At 44.9% G+C, this 19,328-nt stretch overlaps 1 protein-coding gene across 1 annotated transcript in view; it reads right to left on the bottom strand.

Annotated features, from left to right (window-relative positions):
- Positions 1 to 19,328, bottom strand: part of GMPR (guanosine monophosphate reductase) — a 337,850-nt gene that overhangs the window by 147,079 nt on the left and 171,443 nt on the right. The window contains exon 4 of the mRNA XM_085607036.1: positions 1,355 to 1,528. Coding sequence (XP_085463162.1) covers positions 1,355 to 1,528 — 174 coding nt within the window. The remainder of the gene's footprint in view (positions 1 to 1,354; positions 1,529 to 19,328) is intronic.

The raw sequence follows: 19,328 nt of genomic DNA, 5'->3' as shown, positions 1-19,328 counted from the left end.
TTACTCATTTATGAGTAAGTGCCTTCTGAGAATACCAAAATGGTAGTAAGTTTAGGATTTTGTCTTAAGTTGGTTCTGTGAATCGGGCCCAACAACAGGAAACCATGCTCCCATCCAATATCAAATGTCTGGACCTTCAAATGTTCTTCATCACTAAAGATCTAAAAAATAAAGCAGAGTCCAATACCCTTCCTTTCTCACCAATAATCAAGAACAACGCTCTACTTTCCTGTAAGTGATGGTAACGAACCTATCTGTTTACTGATGCCGATCCGAATCAACTCAACAATAAGTGACTTTTCGCTAGTCAACCATGCCTTTCAAATTCATTGGAAAAAGTAGGATTCTGTGCAACTTGACACATTTGTTCTAAACAACATTCTCTTAGCAGGCTATCAATATGAGTTTCATTAAGGCTGTAGCACTGAAGATTCCACTGGATTAACATATGACACCATGCACTGCATATTGGATAATGGTGACACTTGTCTTCTCATTCATTTGGCCTCTCTGTGACATCCAATACAATTGCCCAACAGGGAAAAAGCTGAGCCACATAATGGATTCAGACACGTGCTTCAAGGGAAGGGTTCTCAGTTTATTTAACCTCTATCTTAAACAACCAAACCAATTCAAATAGATGGTGATATAACTCTAAGCAGTATCCAGTATTGTCCAGTACAGGCCCAGCCTCCTCATTGTGGAACACAAGAGCTGCCAAGAAGATCCAGAAAGTAGTAAAATACACCCCTTCAACTAGTAGCAACCTTTTTTCACTTCTCAACTCGTATTACCTCGCACACTTTTACCAATCTAACTGACTTTCTACCTCTCCTCCTCCCTCCATATCTTCTGCTCTTCTTTAATTAATATTATTGAGTAATGCAATTTCTAAAGTTTATTGCTCTTCATCTATTTCTCTGAGTTGTTTCTTGATCTGTAGTTTGTTTATCGTAGAGTACACTAAACCAGAATGTGGCAGAGCCGAACTACACAAATGTAGAATGAAGTAAACCAGTAAATGAAAGTACACAATGTTTAATAAAGTGTAGCATAAAAAGTAGTAGCATTGCATAGGTTGTAACAAAGCACAACATCAAGTGGTATGTCAAAAAATGGCATTAAAAAATGCATAACATACTTGAACAAAAACTGTATAAAATAACACATACAGCATATAATAACTTGCATTGTAACATGACACAGTGCAACATGAAACATAGCACACTATATATCAGGTACCACATCATAACATATTTGTAAAAGAGGATACTATACAAAACAAATCACAAATTAACAAACTAAAACATGAGGTACGATGCTGCAGCATAAAACATAATATAACAGGACCTACCATAATTGTATGATTTGGAAATTTGGCATGTACACTTTTAACAAATTCCACAAAGTGTTCAGAATATCCATTTGCCACATCAAGGCATATGTATTTGATGAGTGGAATGGCCTCCAGGATACAGGTCAGTCTTTCGAGGTCAGCTTGTCCACTCCCTGAGCTTGCTGCTATGTGCTGGATGGTGAGACAGAAACGAGGAAGTGATTATTTATTATACTAGGTGATCAATGCATCTACTTAATATAAATGTCATGTTGTAGCTACTTCCATTGCAGGTGAAAGCTTCATGAAAACACAACTTAGCCACTATGCTGCGGTATTGACAACTAGATACTTCATTTTGAGTTCCACGGCTCCACACACAATTGATATATCATGTGACAACAACGTGGGTACCTTAACCCAATCTGCATGAAATTAAATTAAAAGAATTAGGAAGCTTTCCATTATGATACCAAAGTACCTGTAATATCACATGTTTCATATTTTAAGTAGCTTCAAAATTCCACACTATCACCCTTTGGCTAATTTAGACCACGGCGGGAACTTGAGGACCACTGTCATATTTAAATTCCCTTGCTTTGGCGGCAGGCATTGTTTTACCAAAACTGAAATTATGACCATACTTGGGGAGGGGTAATTCATCTGGAGTAACTCGCGTTGCATGGTGGCGCTGTCAAAACTCTAGCTGCCCACAGACCAGGGTGGACTCCTGATGCCGAATCTGGAACAGTATTACCTTGCCGCCCAGATTCAATGGGTAGCAAAGTGATTGGCAGGACTGCATCTGACTGACACTGCCATGCTATTGTCAGCCCGGTCTTTCTCAGCGGTTCTTCAACTGCCCATGCACTTGCGGGAAGCCGCCTGAGTCGCTGCTGTCCATGGTTATGTGCACCGTTGTTGCCTGTAGCTTAAGCGAAAGACGTCTCGTACGAGCCGGCCCTACAACTGCTTGGCACACCTGAGATGCGTCACCACTGCGGAACTCTCCGACTGGATAGAGGTTGGTTTGCATTCCCTAGGGGACCTCTATAGGGACAATGCCCTCATTCCTTGTGACTCCTTGGTGAAGGAAGACTAGCCAATTCCTCATGTATAACTCGCTAACTGCACTTCTGGGCAACAAATGGGGTGATATGTTGCAGGAACCCCCAACAACCCTCACAATACAATACCTGCATATCATGGGACCAGACAGACACCTCACACACTGGTTTCCGGGATCTTTAAGCTTTCACACGGCAATACAGATCCTACCACTACAGCAACGCTGGGAGGGGGACTTAATCTAATCCTTACATGGACAACGAATGGGAAGCCATATTAGAAAGTCCAATTTGTGCCCCCACCGTAACACTCGCTTCCGACTCATCCAATTTTATATTATCCACAGAGCCTTCCTTACACCTGCTAAAATAAACCGTTATTTTAATCGTTCTGATGCCGAGTATCCTAGATATCAACTGCTCGACGCCGACCTAGTCCATATGCTACGGGCTTTTCCGCTCCTCCGCGCTTATTGGCAAGGCATCACAACTCAGCTGTCCACCTGCGTAGGATGCCCAGCTTTACATACATGGGAAATATGTATCCTGGCTCTGTTTCATAGGGGAAAGAAGCATAGGGTCACCGCTCACTTTCTTGATTTGGGCATTCTGACAGCTAAATGTCATCAAGCGGCATTAGAAATCACCTGAGCCACTGTCACTAGCTGACGGGTGGGGATCGCCCTTGATATGGGCCCAGGCCGAGAGTGCCATGCTGTACAGGGAGAATAATTAAGGGTGGTGTAAGTACCGCATTGCAACCTATTGGGACGCCATACTGCATGATTTTCAAAATGAAGAACATCCTGATCCAGGGCTCCTAGACACTACGTTGCGGGAGGGAGATGAGGAGATGGATTCACGTAGTGACATTCCATACTAGACATGTTATGTGACAGCCGGCATTCTCTAGCTCATCCCGCACAAAGATTCATACTCCATAGCTAGACCTGTGGAATCATGTGTACCATTGACGGTTTAGGTATCCGGTGGGGAGGGGGGGGGTACAAGGGGACACTAGTTTGGGCTTTTTACTGTCGCTTATTGTTTAGTGGATACTGGAATCAAGAGTTCCTCTGTCGCCTTTACATGTTGCAGGACTTAAGCTAACCCATCATGAACATTGTGACTGTTTCGTGATGAATTACCATGCACGTATTATCTGTTATTTCTGCACTACTAAGTGCCTGATTTACTACTAAATGAGACAGTATAATGTAACATGTACTCTGTAACATACCAGGAGTTGCTAATCGTCTGCATGTTGTAATTATGTGTCAACGGAAATGTATCTTCTCCTGGTAAGAAATTTACTCAACTTTGCTTAATAGCGCCTTATTTGATGATGTAAGGTGTAGGTACCTACAGGCTTAAAGCACAGCATTCTAAGAATTGCATTTTCTCTGATGCTTCCTACAACAGGCTTACCAACGTAGTACTAAATGCTATTCACAACCTTGCGTGCAGTGTCCACCTCTCCCTCTCCCATCTTTTTCTTTGTTGAAATCACCCCCTTACCCCCTTGGAGTGTCTCCATAAGTGTATATTTTAGTACTAAATGTGAGAGGGAAACGGGGTGGTGACAGCAAATGGAGACCACTTATTACTGAAGGGGAGTGGTTTAAGGGAGGAGTAAGGAGGTGTTTAGGGAAGGTTAGGGAGGGGTTTAGGGAGTGGCATGCACCCACCCACAAGCAAGTCATTGCTATTCACCAACTGCCTTCTAAAATTACTACAGCCAAAAAGAGACCCAAACTGGTTGCATATTTCTCCAGCTCAGAGCTGAATGAAGTAAGTCCCGCACCGCTTGTGGCCAACCACTGGTACTGAAAAACCCTCCCACAGAAATCAAGGTATGGACGTAAAATAAAACTCAGTAGAAAATAATGTTGAATTAAATTCAAATATAAAAAATTTGTAAAATAATAAATAAATATAATTTAATGTAAAACATATGAAAATAATGTATATTTATCATTTCTTTATAAAATATCTTAACATCTCATTTTGAGTTTTAAAATACATGTTAAATTAGATTTCAATAACATATAATTAGATTACTTTTAATAAATTCTATACACCACTTTTAATAAGTATTATTGCATAATAAAAAAATATTTGTATACTTTTGGTGGGAATTCATTTTTTTATTTAAACTTGAGAAAAGTGACTTTAATTTAATATATTTAAATTTCATGTACATTTTATTTTACAATTAAGTTAATAGTGCTGTAGCTTGTTTTCTTTTGCTCTACATTACGAATAAGTAAATACAATTGATCTATATTAATATTTCAATTTTTTTGTATGTTTAATAAACTTTTTTACTTTGCCCTACCGTTTACAAAAGGAAGACTCAGCAGTCGATGCAGAGGTTTCCATTTGGTAAAGTGTAGGAAAATGTTTCCTATACCATAGGGAGATCGGCAACTGAGTGGTGGAGATCTCCGTGTGGTAAGATGTAGGGAAAATAACCCTAATATATTTTAGAATATGTTTGCTCATTGTGGGTTTTAAGACTGTGTTTTAAACATTTTCAAGGCAGTTGTCTTATTTGGGAATATAATGACTACGGTTCATAGTTAAAGTTTGGGAGAAACTGAAAATCGAAAACTTTCTGAAGAAAACTATATGTGAGCAGTAAAATACTGCAGAAATTTCTTCATCTTAGGGATAATAATGCAGAGGAAGTTAGACTAGTAGACTGTACTCCATATTTAGAGTTTCCTTCTGTAAAATGAAACTGTCAGCGAGCAAAAGCAGGATAGGTGCATTTATTTAAATGTTTTATCCACAGAGATATTTCTGCTGGTTCCACAGGGATGAATGGTGCCCAGAGCAGCGGATCATAGGAATGGGCTTAGGGTAGAGTATAGCTGCACAAAAAGATGATGGACGGAATGCTAAACATTGTCAAATATTCACCTCTAGTCACAGATCTGGGTTAAATTCATGGTTTATTTTGCTCATCTTGCCACCCTAGTTTGGACCCAGCTATATGCAAATCAATCTTGACCCTGCTCCTCATGGGAACAGTCAGCCAGAACTGCCAAGCCAAGTCCTCCCTGGACCGAAACAAGCATCCTAAGACTGGTTTGGGGTATCACCCCTCATCAGCCAGGCTAGCTTGAATCCAGTGGCGCAGTGAGCACGGGACTCACGTCTGGACATACCCTTCCCACTTAGGGCAAAAGGATATGGACGGAATGCTAAACATTGTCAACCATTCACCCCCAGTCACAGATCTGGGTTAAATCTGTTGTGTTTTTGCTCACCATGTCACCCCAGTTTGGGCCCAGCTCTTTATGCAAATAAGTCTTGACTCTGCTCCCCATGGGAACAGTCCAGCCCGAACTGCTAAGCCAGTTCCTCCATGGACCGGAAACAAGCATCCTGGGACTGGTTTCGGGGTATTACCCCTTCATTAGCTAGGCTAGCTTGAATCCAATGGCACAGTGAGCACAGGATCCACGCCTGGACATACCCTTCCCACTTAGGGCAAAAAGATGATGGCTGGAATGCTGAACATTGTCCAACATTTACCTCCAGTCACAGATCTGGGTTAAATCCATCGTTTTTTTGCTCACCATACCACCCCAGTTTGAGCCCAGCTATATGCAAATCAGTCTTGACCCTGCTCCCCATGGGAACATTCCAGCCCGAACTGCCTAGCCAGTTCCTCCCTGGACTGGAAACAAGCATCCTGGGACCGGTTCCGAGGTATCACACCTCATCAGCCAGGCTAGCTTGAATTCAGTGGCACAGTGAGCAGGGAACCCATGTCTGGACATACCCTTTCCACTTAAGGCACCTATAGCTACACAAAAGGATGATGGACGGAATGCTGAACATTATCAAACATTCACCCCCACGTCTCTTGACTGGGGATCATCTTGTTGTGTTTGCTATGTTCGCTCTAAGTGGCCAAGGGTATGCCCAGACCTGGATTACTTGCTGGTCCCAGGATGATTGTTTCCGGTCCAGGGAGGACCTGGCCTGGCAGTTTGTGCTGGACTGTTTCCATGAGGAGCAGGGTCAAGACTGATTTGCATATGGCTGGGTCCACACTGAGGTAGAATAGTGAGCAAAAGAATGATGGATTAAACCCAGATCTCTTGCCTGGTTGTCAAAAAGTTTTAGCACTCCGTCCATCATCTTGTTCTGTTTGTTGTGTTCGCTCTAAGTGGCCAAGCGTATGCCGAGATGTGGGTCCCTTGCTCGCTATGTCACTGGATTCAAACTAGCCTGATGAGGGGTGATACCCCGAAACAGGACCCAATATATATGTTTCCAGTCCAAGGAGGACTGGGCCTGGCAGTTTGGGCTGGACTGTTCCCACGAAGAGCATAGTCAAGACTTATCTGCATATGGCAGGGTTCCAACTGGGGTGGCATACTGAGCAAAAGAAAGATGGATTACACCCAGATCTCTTGATGGGTGAGTGGTTTAAAGGTTTCTGCACACCATCCTTCATCTTGTTGCGTTTGCTCAGAGTAGACTAGACAAGTCTTACAACTAGGATTCTTAACTTTCTTTAGTTCAATTCTGAGAAGCAAACACTTGTTCAACTCAAAACCTTCCGCGGGGATCATAGGTAGTTTGGAATTGACTGTGATTGACCCTGGTAGACCCGGCACAACCTCTTTCCAAAGAAGCAATTGTTAGGTGATGCCTGTGTACATCTCACAACTCCTGCTGCGTTTCTGCTGATTACTATTAGAGGGCTCTAATAGATGTTAAAAAGGAGGTAGAGAGATTCCAGAGGTAACATTTAGCAAGGAGACAAGGCAAGGTAATACCAGGCTACTCAAAGTACAACTGAGGCCTTTAAACAACACAGAACAAGAGGTCTCTTGGTAGCTTAAGGACAGCCCTTTGGACTGACACCAGCTGATTGCTCTTTTCAACAGTCATACGGTGAAATCATAATGGGGCCTGCTGTATAGAGACTGTTGTACTCAGCACAAGGTAGACAGAGACTGATAACAGCACTTAGACAGGTAAGACTCCAAGGAACCTGGGTCCAACAGCAGCGGTTCTTCCCACAACTGATCGGTAGGAATACCAAGCCAAAGGTCACACTGTAAACAGATATGGACTGCAACAGACAGTGGTCCGAATTTAGAGTGGAACAGAAAACCAGAGTGGAAAGATTAACCAGAATACGGAACAGACAAGACAGCAATCAGACAAGGAGAAAAACAAGACAATGAGTTATGAACAGGACTTCAGAAATCAAGAACAGGAATACAGGATCAAGGGCTGGCTGTACTCACTAGTCTCTGGAACAAGTAGTGCCCCTTTGGTACAGGGAACTGGAACTAGGATTCAGTGCAAGAAACTAGAGGCTGTACCCAACAGGCACTGGAACAAGTAATGCCCTGCTGGTATAGTAAACCTGGAAATAGGATTCAGAACAACCATTGGCATAGCCAATAGGTCTCGCCTTTGGGGCCTTATAAGTGTTGTTTCTGCCTATTCCAATGGTTGTTTGTTAAAGCTTTTTTTGAGGGGGCATAAACAATCGGAGGGTGAAGGTTGGGAACTAGTACCTGTATTATAACACTAGCAGCGGCCAGACGCCAGGGGAGAATCAACAGATGCCAGATTCCGAGAGCAGACTGAGGTGGTGCTGAGCGATGCTGAGGTGGTAGTGGTGGTGGTGGTGGTGACTGGTGCGGAGACAATGCTGAGGTGATGCTGAATGATATTCAGGTCTTGCTGAGTGATGATGATGTGGTGGTGTACTAGTGCAAAGGCGATGCTGAGTAATACTGATATGGTGCTGAGGGATGCTGTGGTGGTGCTGAGTGATGCTGTGGTGGCGCTGAGTGATGCTGTGGTGGCGCTGAGTGATGCTGTGGTGGTGCTGAGTGATGCTGTGGTGGTGTTGAGTGATATTGTTGTGGTGCTGAGTGATGCTCTGGTGGCCCTGAGTGATGATGCGGTGGTGCTGAGTGATGCTGTGGTGGCCCTGAGTGATGCTGTGGTGGCCCTGAGTGATGCTATGGTGGTGCTGAGTGATGCTGTGGTGGTGCTGAGTGAGGCTGTGGTGGTGCTAAGTGATGCTGTTGTGGCGCTGAGTTTGTTACACTGTGCTTAAAAACTGTTGTGTAAGGGGACCTGATTTCCGTGTGAAGCGCTATAATGCCCTTGGTTCAAGTTTGCGCTATAATTATGCGGGACAGGCAAGCGGGTGTGGCCTAATGTAATGTAATCGGACAATATCCGGTGAAAGCACTACGTATTCACAGCTCAGGGAGTGCTTCTTCTTATGACAAATCTCCTAATATCACAGCCGTTGCGGCTAGGGCTGCAGATGTTAGAACTGGGTAACTAGGTTAGAATCTCGGCTCAGGCGCAGCATCTTGTGATTCCGTGCAAATCGCTTTGTTACACTGTGCTTAAAAACTGTTGTGTAAGGGGAGCTGATTTCCGTGTGAAGCACTATAATGCCCTTGGTTCAAGTTTGCGCTATAATTATGCGGGACAGGCAAGCGGGTGTGGCCTAATGTAATGTAATCGGACAATATCAGGTGAAAGCACTACATATTCACAGCTCAGGGAGTGCTTCTTCTTATGGCAAATCTCCTAATATCACATCCGTTGCGGCTAGGGCTGCGGATGTTAGAACTGGGTAACTAGGTTCGAATCTCGGCTCAGGCGCAGCATCTTGTGATTCCGTGCAAATCGCTTCGTTACACTGTGCTTAAAAACTGTTGTGTAAGGGGACCTGATTTCCGTGTGAAGCGCTATAATGCCCTTGGTTCAAGTTTGCGCTATAATTATGCGGGACAGGCAAGCGGGTGTGGCCTAATGTAATGTAATCGGACAATATCAGGTGAAAGCACTACGTATTCACAGCTCAGGGAGTGCTTCTTCTTATGACAAATCTCCTAATATCACACCCGTTGCGGCTAGGGCTGCAGATGTTAGAACTGGGTAACTAGGTTAGAATCTCGGCTCAGGCGCAGCATCTTGTGATTCCGTGCAAATCGCTTTGTTACACTGTGCTTAAAAACTGTTGTGTAAGGGGAGCTGATTTCCGTGTGAAGCACTATAATGCCCTTGGTTCAAGTTTGCGCTATAATTATGCGGGACAGGCAAGCGGGTGTGGCCTAATGTAATGTAATCGGACAATATCCGGTGAAAGCACTACGTATTCACAGCTCAGGGAGTGCTTCTTCTTATGACAAATCTCCTAATATCACACCCGTTGCGGCTAGGGCTGCAGATGTTAGAACTGGGTAACTAGGTTAGAATCTCGGCTCAGGCGCAGCATCTTGTGATTCCGTGCAAATCGCTTTGTTACACTGTGCTTAAAAACTGTTGTGTAAGGGGAGCTGATTTCCGTGTGAAGCACTATAATGCCCTTGGTTCAAGTTTGCGCTATAATTATGCGGGACAGGCAAGCGGGTGTGGTCTAATGTAATGTAATCTGACAATATCAGGTGAAAGCACTACATATTCACAGCTCAGGGAGTGCTTCTTCTTATGGCAAATCTCCTAATATCACATCCGTTGCGGCTAGGGCTGCGGATGTTAGAACTGGGTAACTAGGTTCGAATCTCGGCTCAGGCGCAGCATCTTGTGATTCCGTGCAAATCGCTTCGTTACACTGTGCTTAAAAACTGTTGTGTAAGGGGACCTGATTTCCGTGTGAAGCGCTATAATGCCCTTGGTTCAAGTTTGCGCTATAATTATGCGGGACAGGCAAGCGGGTGTGGCCTAATGTAATGTAATCGGACAATATCCGGTGAAAGCACTGCGTATTCACAGCTCAGGGAGTGCTTCTTCTTATGACAAATCTCCTAATATCACACCCGTTGCGGCTAGGGCTGCAGATGTTAGAACTGGGTAACTAGGTTAGAATCTCGGCTCAGGCGCAGCATCTTGTGATTCCGTGCAAATCGCTTTGTTACACTGTGCTTAAAAACTGTTGTGTAAGGGGAGCTGATTTCCGTGTGAAGCACTATAATGCCCTTGGTTCAAGTTTGCGCTATAATTATGCGGGACAGGCAAGCGGGTGTGGCCTAATGTAATGTAATCGGACAATATCAGGTGAAAGCACTACGTATTCACAGCTCAGGGAGTGCTTCTTCTTATGACAAATCTCCTAATATCACACCTGTTGCGGCTAGGGCTGCGGATGTTAGAACTGGGTAACTAGGTTAGAATCTCGGCTCAGGCGCAGCATCTTGTGATTCCGTGCAAATCGCTTCGTTACACTGTGCTTAAAAACTGTTGTGTAAGGGGAGCTGATTTCCGTGTGAAGCGCTATAATGCCCTTGGTTCAAGTTTGTGCTATAATTATGCGGGACAGGCAAGCGGGTGTGGCCTAATGTAATGTAATCGGACAATATCAGGTGAAAGCACTACATATTCACAGCTCAGGGAGTGCTTCTTCTTATGGCAAATCTCCTAATATCACATCCGTTGCGGCTAGGGCTGCGGATGTTAGAACTGGGTAACTAGGTTCGAATCTTGGCTCAGGCGCAGCATCGTGTGATTCCATGCAAATCGATTCGTTACACTGTGCTTAAAAACTGTTGTGTAAGGGGAGCTGATTTCCGTGTGAAGCGCTATAATGCCCTTGTTTCAAGTTTGCGCTATAATTATGCGGGACAAGCAAGCGGGTGTGGCCTAATGTAATGTAATCGGACAATATCAGGTGAAAGCACTAAGCCCGGGAGTTGTGTGCACGCGCGCAAGCTAAAAGGATCTGTTTTCAATTATTGCGCCCATGTCTGGGCACGATAATTGAAAACAGATGTGGCCTGTGCGGGTAACCGTGGGCGGAGCAAAGGCGGGACATGCAATTGCATGCCTTCTTTCTCAGAAAGACGCACGCAAAGCCCAATAGCCTGCCACGAAAACAAAACCACACGCACGAGCGTGTGGTGAGATTTCAAAAGCCCTTACATAAAGTCTTCGCCAGAACAGCGCATGCACGCTGTTACAGGTTCGAACTAAAAAGGAATTCAATCATTTACACAAAAGACACTGGAATAAGTTATGCCCTGTTGGTACATCGAATAAGCACAGGAATACAGAACAAGAACAGACCTGTAAATCAGAAAAAGGAAACAAATGGAACAACTGCCTGCTCAGCGAATACGTGGTCAGAAGCCCAACAGAGAAAACACACAAATCAGGATATCTGGCTAGAAAGGATAGGCAGAGGAAGGTGAGACTGAGAAACAAGGGAAACACAATAAGCCCAATGCTGCCCTGGGCAGCCAGAGAAAAGCAGGACACTGCAATTAGTAGTAGTAGGAATCAGGAATTTCTCTCAATGATTCATTAGTACAAGCAACTGGAGAAGAAAGCAGGTACTCCCAGCAATGGCAGTTGAAGCACAAGTTCTGAATGCAGAAGCCAGGCTTAAATCCCTCCTCCCAGATCACAGCCACACAGGGTGATTGGGGTTCAGAACAGGTGTGAGTTGGCTGCAGCAAAGTACAGGCGAGAGGAGATAAAGACCCTCCTTCAACCCGCTGCCTGAAGGAGAGGAGAGAGGTTCCAGGAAGCAACCATTAGGCAGAACGAAAATCTGGACTGGAGCATGGATCGGATCTAGTTTCATAATATGACCAGAATTTAAGCAAGGGAGTACATGCACATACTGGAAGAGGGAAGACAGAGTTCCAAGTATAATATGATTCACTAAAAGTCTCCTCTCCAGCTCTCATAGTAAGGTAAGGCATACAAGTACCATGATGCATTAGGAGATGGTAAAGCCTGGAATGGAGTGGTTCTGATTTCCAAAAGAATTTGGACACTGAAGTTCAGCACAGGTTCCATACTAGTATTCATGATGACAGCAGACTCACAGAAGGTCTTCAAGTAGTGCCACCCAATGGCAGGATTACAGGACCCTGACACAAACTCACATGTCCCTTAAAGTTTCCATGTTACTATGAAAAAGCTAAAACTCATGTGTGCCCTAAAGTGTGCTGCCACATTTTAGTAAATTGATATTTTGTTTTATACCAACCTAAAGACCACAAAAACTATTACTGCACAGTTACACACAATTTAAATGACTCTACATCATGTTATTCTGTGCAGTACATTCACCAAGGTTTTCTCACATTCTTCTCCCTATGAGATTGTAGCACCTTCTCATTGGTGCCTATGTGCAGGTTTAAGTTCTGTCATGTTTTCTCACTTCCATTTACTAGCATTGAGGTAAAGTGTGTTACTGTCACACAAAAATGTATGGATTTCAGCATTACATGCTCCAAGTGATTAAGGGCAAAGCTCTGGTCGTTTGAATTGGCAACCGCCTTTCTTATTTGGAATTCTTGCCACCTGTTTTGAATTTAACGCATGTTAGACTTCTATGAGCTATCCTGTGTATTGTATTTTCTTTTACACTTTAGAAATTGGAGGACTTGAAGTACCTTCCAAATTCAAATAAGGCCCTAAGTCTATGAGTGTTGTGTGATGAGACACCGTACTGCAACTGAAAACATGCACTTCGATATCCAACTTTGCCTTTCTTCAATTAAAGGCTGCTTATTTGTCTCACCCACCATGCACACAAAAAAGCAATGTTCTTACAAATTCTTAAAAATTCATGATGTTGAGAAAAGGTCTTAGCTTCTGAGAAAAAAGCCTTTCACAGTTTGGCTTCAAGGATTTGCCTTTGATCTGCAAGCCCATTGTGCAAACATGTACTTTTCGTTCTGTGTGTGAGAACATAATATTCCAAGGTGGCTTTTTAATCTGGCTATTGTACCACAGCCATCTAAAGAGGGGGGTCCCAGGAACCCAGAAAGTATATGCATCTTACCACTGCATTTTGTGTTCAATAAGTCCAAGAAAAGACCTCAAAACCTGGAGTGTTGGAAACATCAGAAAAGGAAGAACACGAAAACGCTGATTTTTCCTGGAGCACCTTTTCTGCAAAGTGATTATTGCATTTATGTGCCAAGCTTAAATAGTACATAATGTGTAACAGTCTTATATATTCAGTAAACTGTAATTCACACATACTTCAAAATATTTGTTTGCATAACCCTCAATAGTATGGCTATTTTGCTTGCAGAGTGGGTGTGTGTGATAAAACTTTGTATGTCTTGATGGGAAGAAGCATGAAGCATTCAGGAAGGCTTGGGCCGTGTCCAGAGTGAGTGACAGTGCCTATGAGTAAGATGATTCGGGGATATATTTACACTGTTGTGACACTCCGGAGGCGCAGTGTGCCAGCCCATATTTACAAGGCCTCGCAAAGCCACCCTGAATGGCTTTTCATGGACTTATAAAGATGGAGTAAGGCAATGCCTTACTCTGCGTGGAAGGGGCGTTCCATGGATGTTGCTGTGGGTGTTCCCACAAGTTAGATCTGGCATCCTTTGCATGGATTTCCCTGACTTTTTGCCTCTACCTCCTGTTTTCTTGACTGTGTGCTGGACTTCATTTTTGCTGGTTTAGGTACTCTGGGCACTTTACCACTGCTGATAAGTGCTAAAGTGCAAATGCTTCCTCTGTAAATTATAGGAGGTTGCTTCCCTGGGAACAGAGGTGGAGTGTAAGTGAGCGAGAAGCTTTGCTGTGGTCTGGGCACTGAAGTAGCTAAGACTCTACTTGTTTGGGACTCACAGGTTCAGAAAGGCCACAGGCCCCTTAGACAGTTAATACAGATGAGGGGTGAGAAGCCAAAACTGTTGAGGTGGTCTTTTTCCCTACAGGGGATGGACTTTAACGTGAAACACCACATCGCCCTGGTACAGAACACGCCAATGCTGATGGCCTATCCAGGTTCTTCCGCCGTAGTGATAAGAACTCCAATGAGGATGGCTATTTCTCCCCACATTTCAGGTGGAGGGGACATGTGTTAGACCTGGCATTCTTGGTGTGGTTCCCCTGACTTATTGCCTCTACATCCTGTATTATTGACTGTGTGCTGGACTTCGCTTTTGGTGGTTTGGGAACCTGGGGCACTTTACCACTGCTGATCAGTGCTAAAGTGCAAGTGCACCATCAGTAAATTTTGATTGTGATTGGTTATCCATGATTGGCATATTTGATTTACTGGCAGGTCCCTAGTACAGTGCACCATGCGTGCACAGGGCCTGTAAATACATCAAATGCTACTAGTGGGCCTGCAGTACTAGATGTGCCTCCCACATGAGTAGCCCAGTAGACCTGTCTTAGGCCTATCATTACAGTGTTTGTGAGTGTGGTCTTAGACTGCTATGTTGACCTGGCAAGTGCGCCCACTTGCCAGGCCCTAATCGTCCCTTTTACGACATGTAAAACACCCCTAAGGTTGGTCCAAGGTGCCTCCATGGGCAGGGTGCAGTGTATGTGAAAGGTCTGACATGTACTGGTATGTTTTACATGTCCTGATAGTGAAATACTTCCAATTTCATGTTCCGCTATTGCAAGGACTAGCTGTCCCATAGGTTATCATTGGAGCTGCCTTGTAACATCTTACAATTGTAACTCTCAATTGGGAACAGCTAGAGATTTGTAGTTTAGGTTCTCTGAACTCAGAATTTAAATATACATCTTTTAGTGAAGATGTTTTTCAAATTTTAGAAAGTAGGCATTTTCTTGCTTTACCATTCTGTGTGCCTCTGTCTGCTTGTGGAATCAATATCTGGTTCTTGACTGACAGGGGCTCTTTGTGCATTCCCTCCAGACACTCACAGAATGGGAGCTGAGGTGTGCCCCGCATATGCTGTTGAGTCATCCTGGGCTAGAGTGGTGGGATGAGTTGTCACTACCACCTGAATAGACTGTGGCTGCTTTGCAGAATGCTGTCTCCACCCCCTGTAGTGTGGCTGGACCAGGGAGGACAGAACTGGTTTAACTGAGCAAGAGAACATTTCCGACAAAGACTTCAAAGGTATTAGATCTAAGACCCCAGAAAGTTAGAACACTTCTGGACCAAGAGGAACCCCTGACAAGGAGAAGAGCTGAAGAGCTGTGAGGAGGAGTACTGCCCCTTTGCTGTATGTTGCTTTGCTGGTTGGCCTGCAGCTGCCTGAAAGAGGACATTCTGAACTTTGCTGTGAATCCTGCTTGAAGATCTTCAAGGGCTTGATGCAGAGCTTGCCTGCTGTTCTGAAGTCTCAGGGACACAAAGACTTCACCTGCAGCATCCCTGAACTCCACTGCTGGGAGCTCTGACCTGCCGTGTGCTTCCAAACTCAATTTTTGTGCCCTTGGAGGTTGTTTTGCTGCTCCTGTTGCTGAAATTCCATGCATCGCCGTTCAAGTGCTGTTTTTCCTGTTGCAAACCACTGTGTGATTGAAAAACACATGCATTGCTGAGGTGCAGCTGAAATTTCTGACACAATGCCTGTTCCTGGGCTGAGAAAGGCCACTACCCAAGTCCTGAGCTCCGAGTCTCCGAAGTCCGAAACTCCCGCTATGACTCCGATGCAGGTCATGCTGTGCGTGTGGAAAAATCAACGCATCACCTGTCTGTGGCTAAAAAAATCAATTCAGCGCCTGGATCACCACCTGATCGACCAGTACACTTGGATTTTCTCACACAACTCACCTGTGCTCCAAATCTACAATAATGCTGTGATTTTCAGTAACTAACCGACGCATCACCTCCCTTGCAGTAAGAAACCAACACATCACCTCCTCTTCAGTAAGGAACCGATGAATTGCCTCCCCTGAAGCAAGGAACCGATGCATCACCTTCCCTGCAAGTAAGGAACTGACACATCAACTTCCCTACGCCTGTTTCATCCTGTAATTTTGACGTATCCCAGGTACATTGTGCTAAAAGTAATGCATCCATATTTTCTATGAACAGGATTGTTTTACCTTCTAAAAGTCATATTTTGAAAACTGTAGTTTGGATTTTTGTTGTTTTGGTCTTGTATGGTTTAGATAAAGATATTTTATATTTCTAAACTGATGTAGTGTCCATTTATGATGTTTTCAATGTGTTACTGTGTGTTATATACAAATGCTTTACACATTGCTTCTGTATTTTAGCCTGACTGCTGTGTGACAAGCTACCAGAGGGTGTGAACAGGCAAATGAAGGTGTGTATTTTACTCATGCTGACTAAAAGGAAGGGTCCCTACTTGGACAGGGTGTATCCCACTGCCAACTAGAGAGACCCCCATTTCTCACACTGGTGGCCAGCAGTGACGACAGGACTTGCATTTGTAGTTGACCTACAGTAATTGGTATACACTACTACTGATTAGTGCAGACCACTAGGGAACCACATAACGTTTTTCTTTCTTCTTTGGCTGTTTTCACATTTGGGGTATTTTTTTTTTTTTACCAATAGTTGAACTTCCGATTTCATCAGATTTACATTTGGATTTTGAAGAGGATAGGGTGATCCCACACTGTGCCACATTTGAAATCAATCTGCAAAATGTTTAAAGTCCCAATGAGAGGCCTCACCAGGGAGAATGAGTGTGAAAAGGTGCTGTGGACCTGGTTAGAAGCTAGGAATGCAAGTGGGCATTCAGAATAGCCTGTGGGGAGGTAAGGATTTAAACATGTAGCAGGATGGGGTGTTGGGCCAGGACCTACCTGGAGGGAGGGTGCCCTCCAGGGCAGGCAGCAGTGTCTCTTCAAATGACTATCCCCAGAGGAGATGGGAGACAGACAAAGGAGCACAGTGCATGAGTTTGAGCTTGAAAAGCACTGGATGAAAATGGAAAAGCAGAAACGTGCAAAGGAAGAAAATGAATTGCTTTTAGAGCATGACAGAGGGTTGAGGGAACTGGGTATACAATCTAATAGTGTAGAGTCCATCTCAACTGGTGGCAGCATGTCTTCAGTGCACACAGAAGGGAGAGTACATATACCTAAGGAAGTGATAAAAGAGTGTTTGTAGGGGAAGACATTGATCAGTGGTTTAATGGGTATGAGGTAGCCATGCTGTCCCACAGGGTCCCTGAGAGAGACTGGGGAATGGACGTGTGGAACCGCTTCACTGCAGAGGGAAAGGACACTTTGATAGCTTTGCCTTATGAGGATAAGGTGAGGTACCCCCTATGAAGTAAGCCCTGACCAGGAGCAATGGGTTGACCCCAGAAATGTACAGACAGACGTTCAGGGCCTTCAAAAAACTTTAGTCACAGACATGGGTTGAATATGTTGCCTTATACTGCAGAGCATTGGAAGGTTGGGAGAAGGGCAGCATGGTAACTGATTATCAAGTGCTTTATGATTTGATTGCATTGGAGAACTTGACTAATAGTAGTTTTCCAGAGCTGCACCAGCACTTAATTGACAGTAGGCTTACTGACCCCAGGAAGCTTGCTGCGGAGGTGGACCGCTGGGTCAGCACCATGTTCCACAAGGGATATTTTGGAGACTCAGCCAAGAGTGGGCAGGGTCCCCTGCAGAAGAATGGAGCGGACAAGGGTAAACAGAAGGAGCTCCCAGAGGGCCTCAATCTAGTTCCAAGGGTAAAGGTCCCTGGCCCCCAGGTGATAAGAAGTCATGGAACTCTGCAGGGTAGCCAGCAAAGGGAGGTCCCCGCAAGTGTTATGCATGTGGTTAGGAGGGTCACATGAGGGGGAACTCCAAATGTTCCAAGTGGGCACCGGCACTCAATGGTGTGCAGTGACATGGGTTGGTCAGTGTAACGCTTGGGGAGGAGTTGGATCCAAGTAAAGAGTGGGAGTAAGCTGGGATGACCCATGTGTCACAAGGGGATAGTGAGATGGTTTAGGAAACCTCTCTGCCTGGGAACACTAGGTAATACAGGCAGTGGGTGACCATCAATGGCCAAAGGGTAGAGGCTCTAAGAGACACTGGAGCCCGTGTGACATCTGTCAGGTGTCGCTTGGTGTCTGAAAAGCAGGTAATCCCCAATGCACTTCACCAAGTAGTTGCTGCAGCAAACTCAGTGTGCCTATGTAAGGTGGCACAGGTTCCCTTTAAAATGAGGGGGGTCTCAGGTTCCATGACGGTAGCTGTGAGTTCAACCATGCCTTTTGACTGTCTGTTAGGGAATGACCTGGTGGATTCCCCTTGGAAGGAGGAGGAACGCAGGTCACACTTGGAGATGGTCTGCCTGAGTGCACGTGTGTGACCACTCATCAATGGCAGCCTGTTAGGGTGAGCAAGAGGACCTGGGGCCTGAAAGAGTGGCCCAGGTGCCTGCCAGAAGGAGAAGGGGTAAAAGGCATGGGATACCTGCACCAAATGTTCCAGCGGTCCTGGAGGAGGCATACCTTAAAGGTTATGCCAGGGAACCTACAGGGGAACAAGTGGCTGAACTGTGGGACTTACCTGAGCTGACCCATTGGCAGCGGGAAGGGGTCCCACCAGGGAGGAGTTCTGCAAGGAACAGCAGGAATGCGCTTCTCTTGTTGGTTTGTGGCAGCAGGCTGCAAACCAGGCAGCTGGTGATCAGTTTGGATCACAATGGATCAACTGGGAGGATGGTCTACTGGCAAGCGAGCCTAAAGTTGCTGAGCCTGGGTAAGCTTGTGTGCTTGTGGTACCCCATTGCTTCAGAACCTTCCTACTGGAGTTTTCTCATGATGTGCCTTTGGCAAGACATTTGGGGCAGGACAAAACCTTTGAAAGGATTGTCAACCACTTCTTTTGGCCCCAAATGCAAAGGCACTTTGAAGTGAATTGTAGGTTTTGCTAAACTTGTCAGGCAAGTGGTATGAGTGGGAGGAGATGTAAGGCTCCTCTCTAACCTTTCAACCTTTCCCTGTTGTAAGCACTCCTTTTGAGCGGGTGGTAATTGATATTGTGGGGCCTCTGGACCCCACAGCCATGGGCAACAGGTATTTCCTGGTCTTGGTGGATCATGCCACCCGGTAGCCGGTGCCCATCCCTCTGAGGACAACGATCGCTCCCATGGTGGGCAGGGCATTGATGGGTATTTTTTCCCCCATGGGTTTTCCCAAAGAGGTGGTGTATGATCGGGAAACCAACTTCATATCCCAGTATATGAAATCTCTGTG

This window comes from Triturus cristatus, chromosome 5_2 (genome assembly GCF_964204655.1).
Source record: "Triturus cristatus chromosome 5_2, aTriCri1.1, whole genome shotgun sequence".
Classification (NCBI taxonomy): domain Eukaryota; kingdom Metazoa; phylum Chordata; class Amphibia; order Caudata; family Salamandridae; genus Triturus; species Triturus cristatus.
This window is presented reverse-complemented; position numbering and strand designations above follow the sequence as displayed.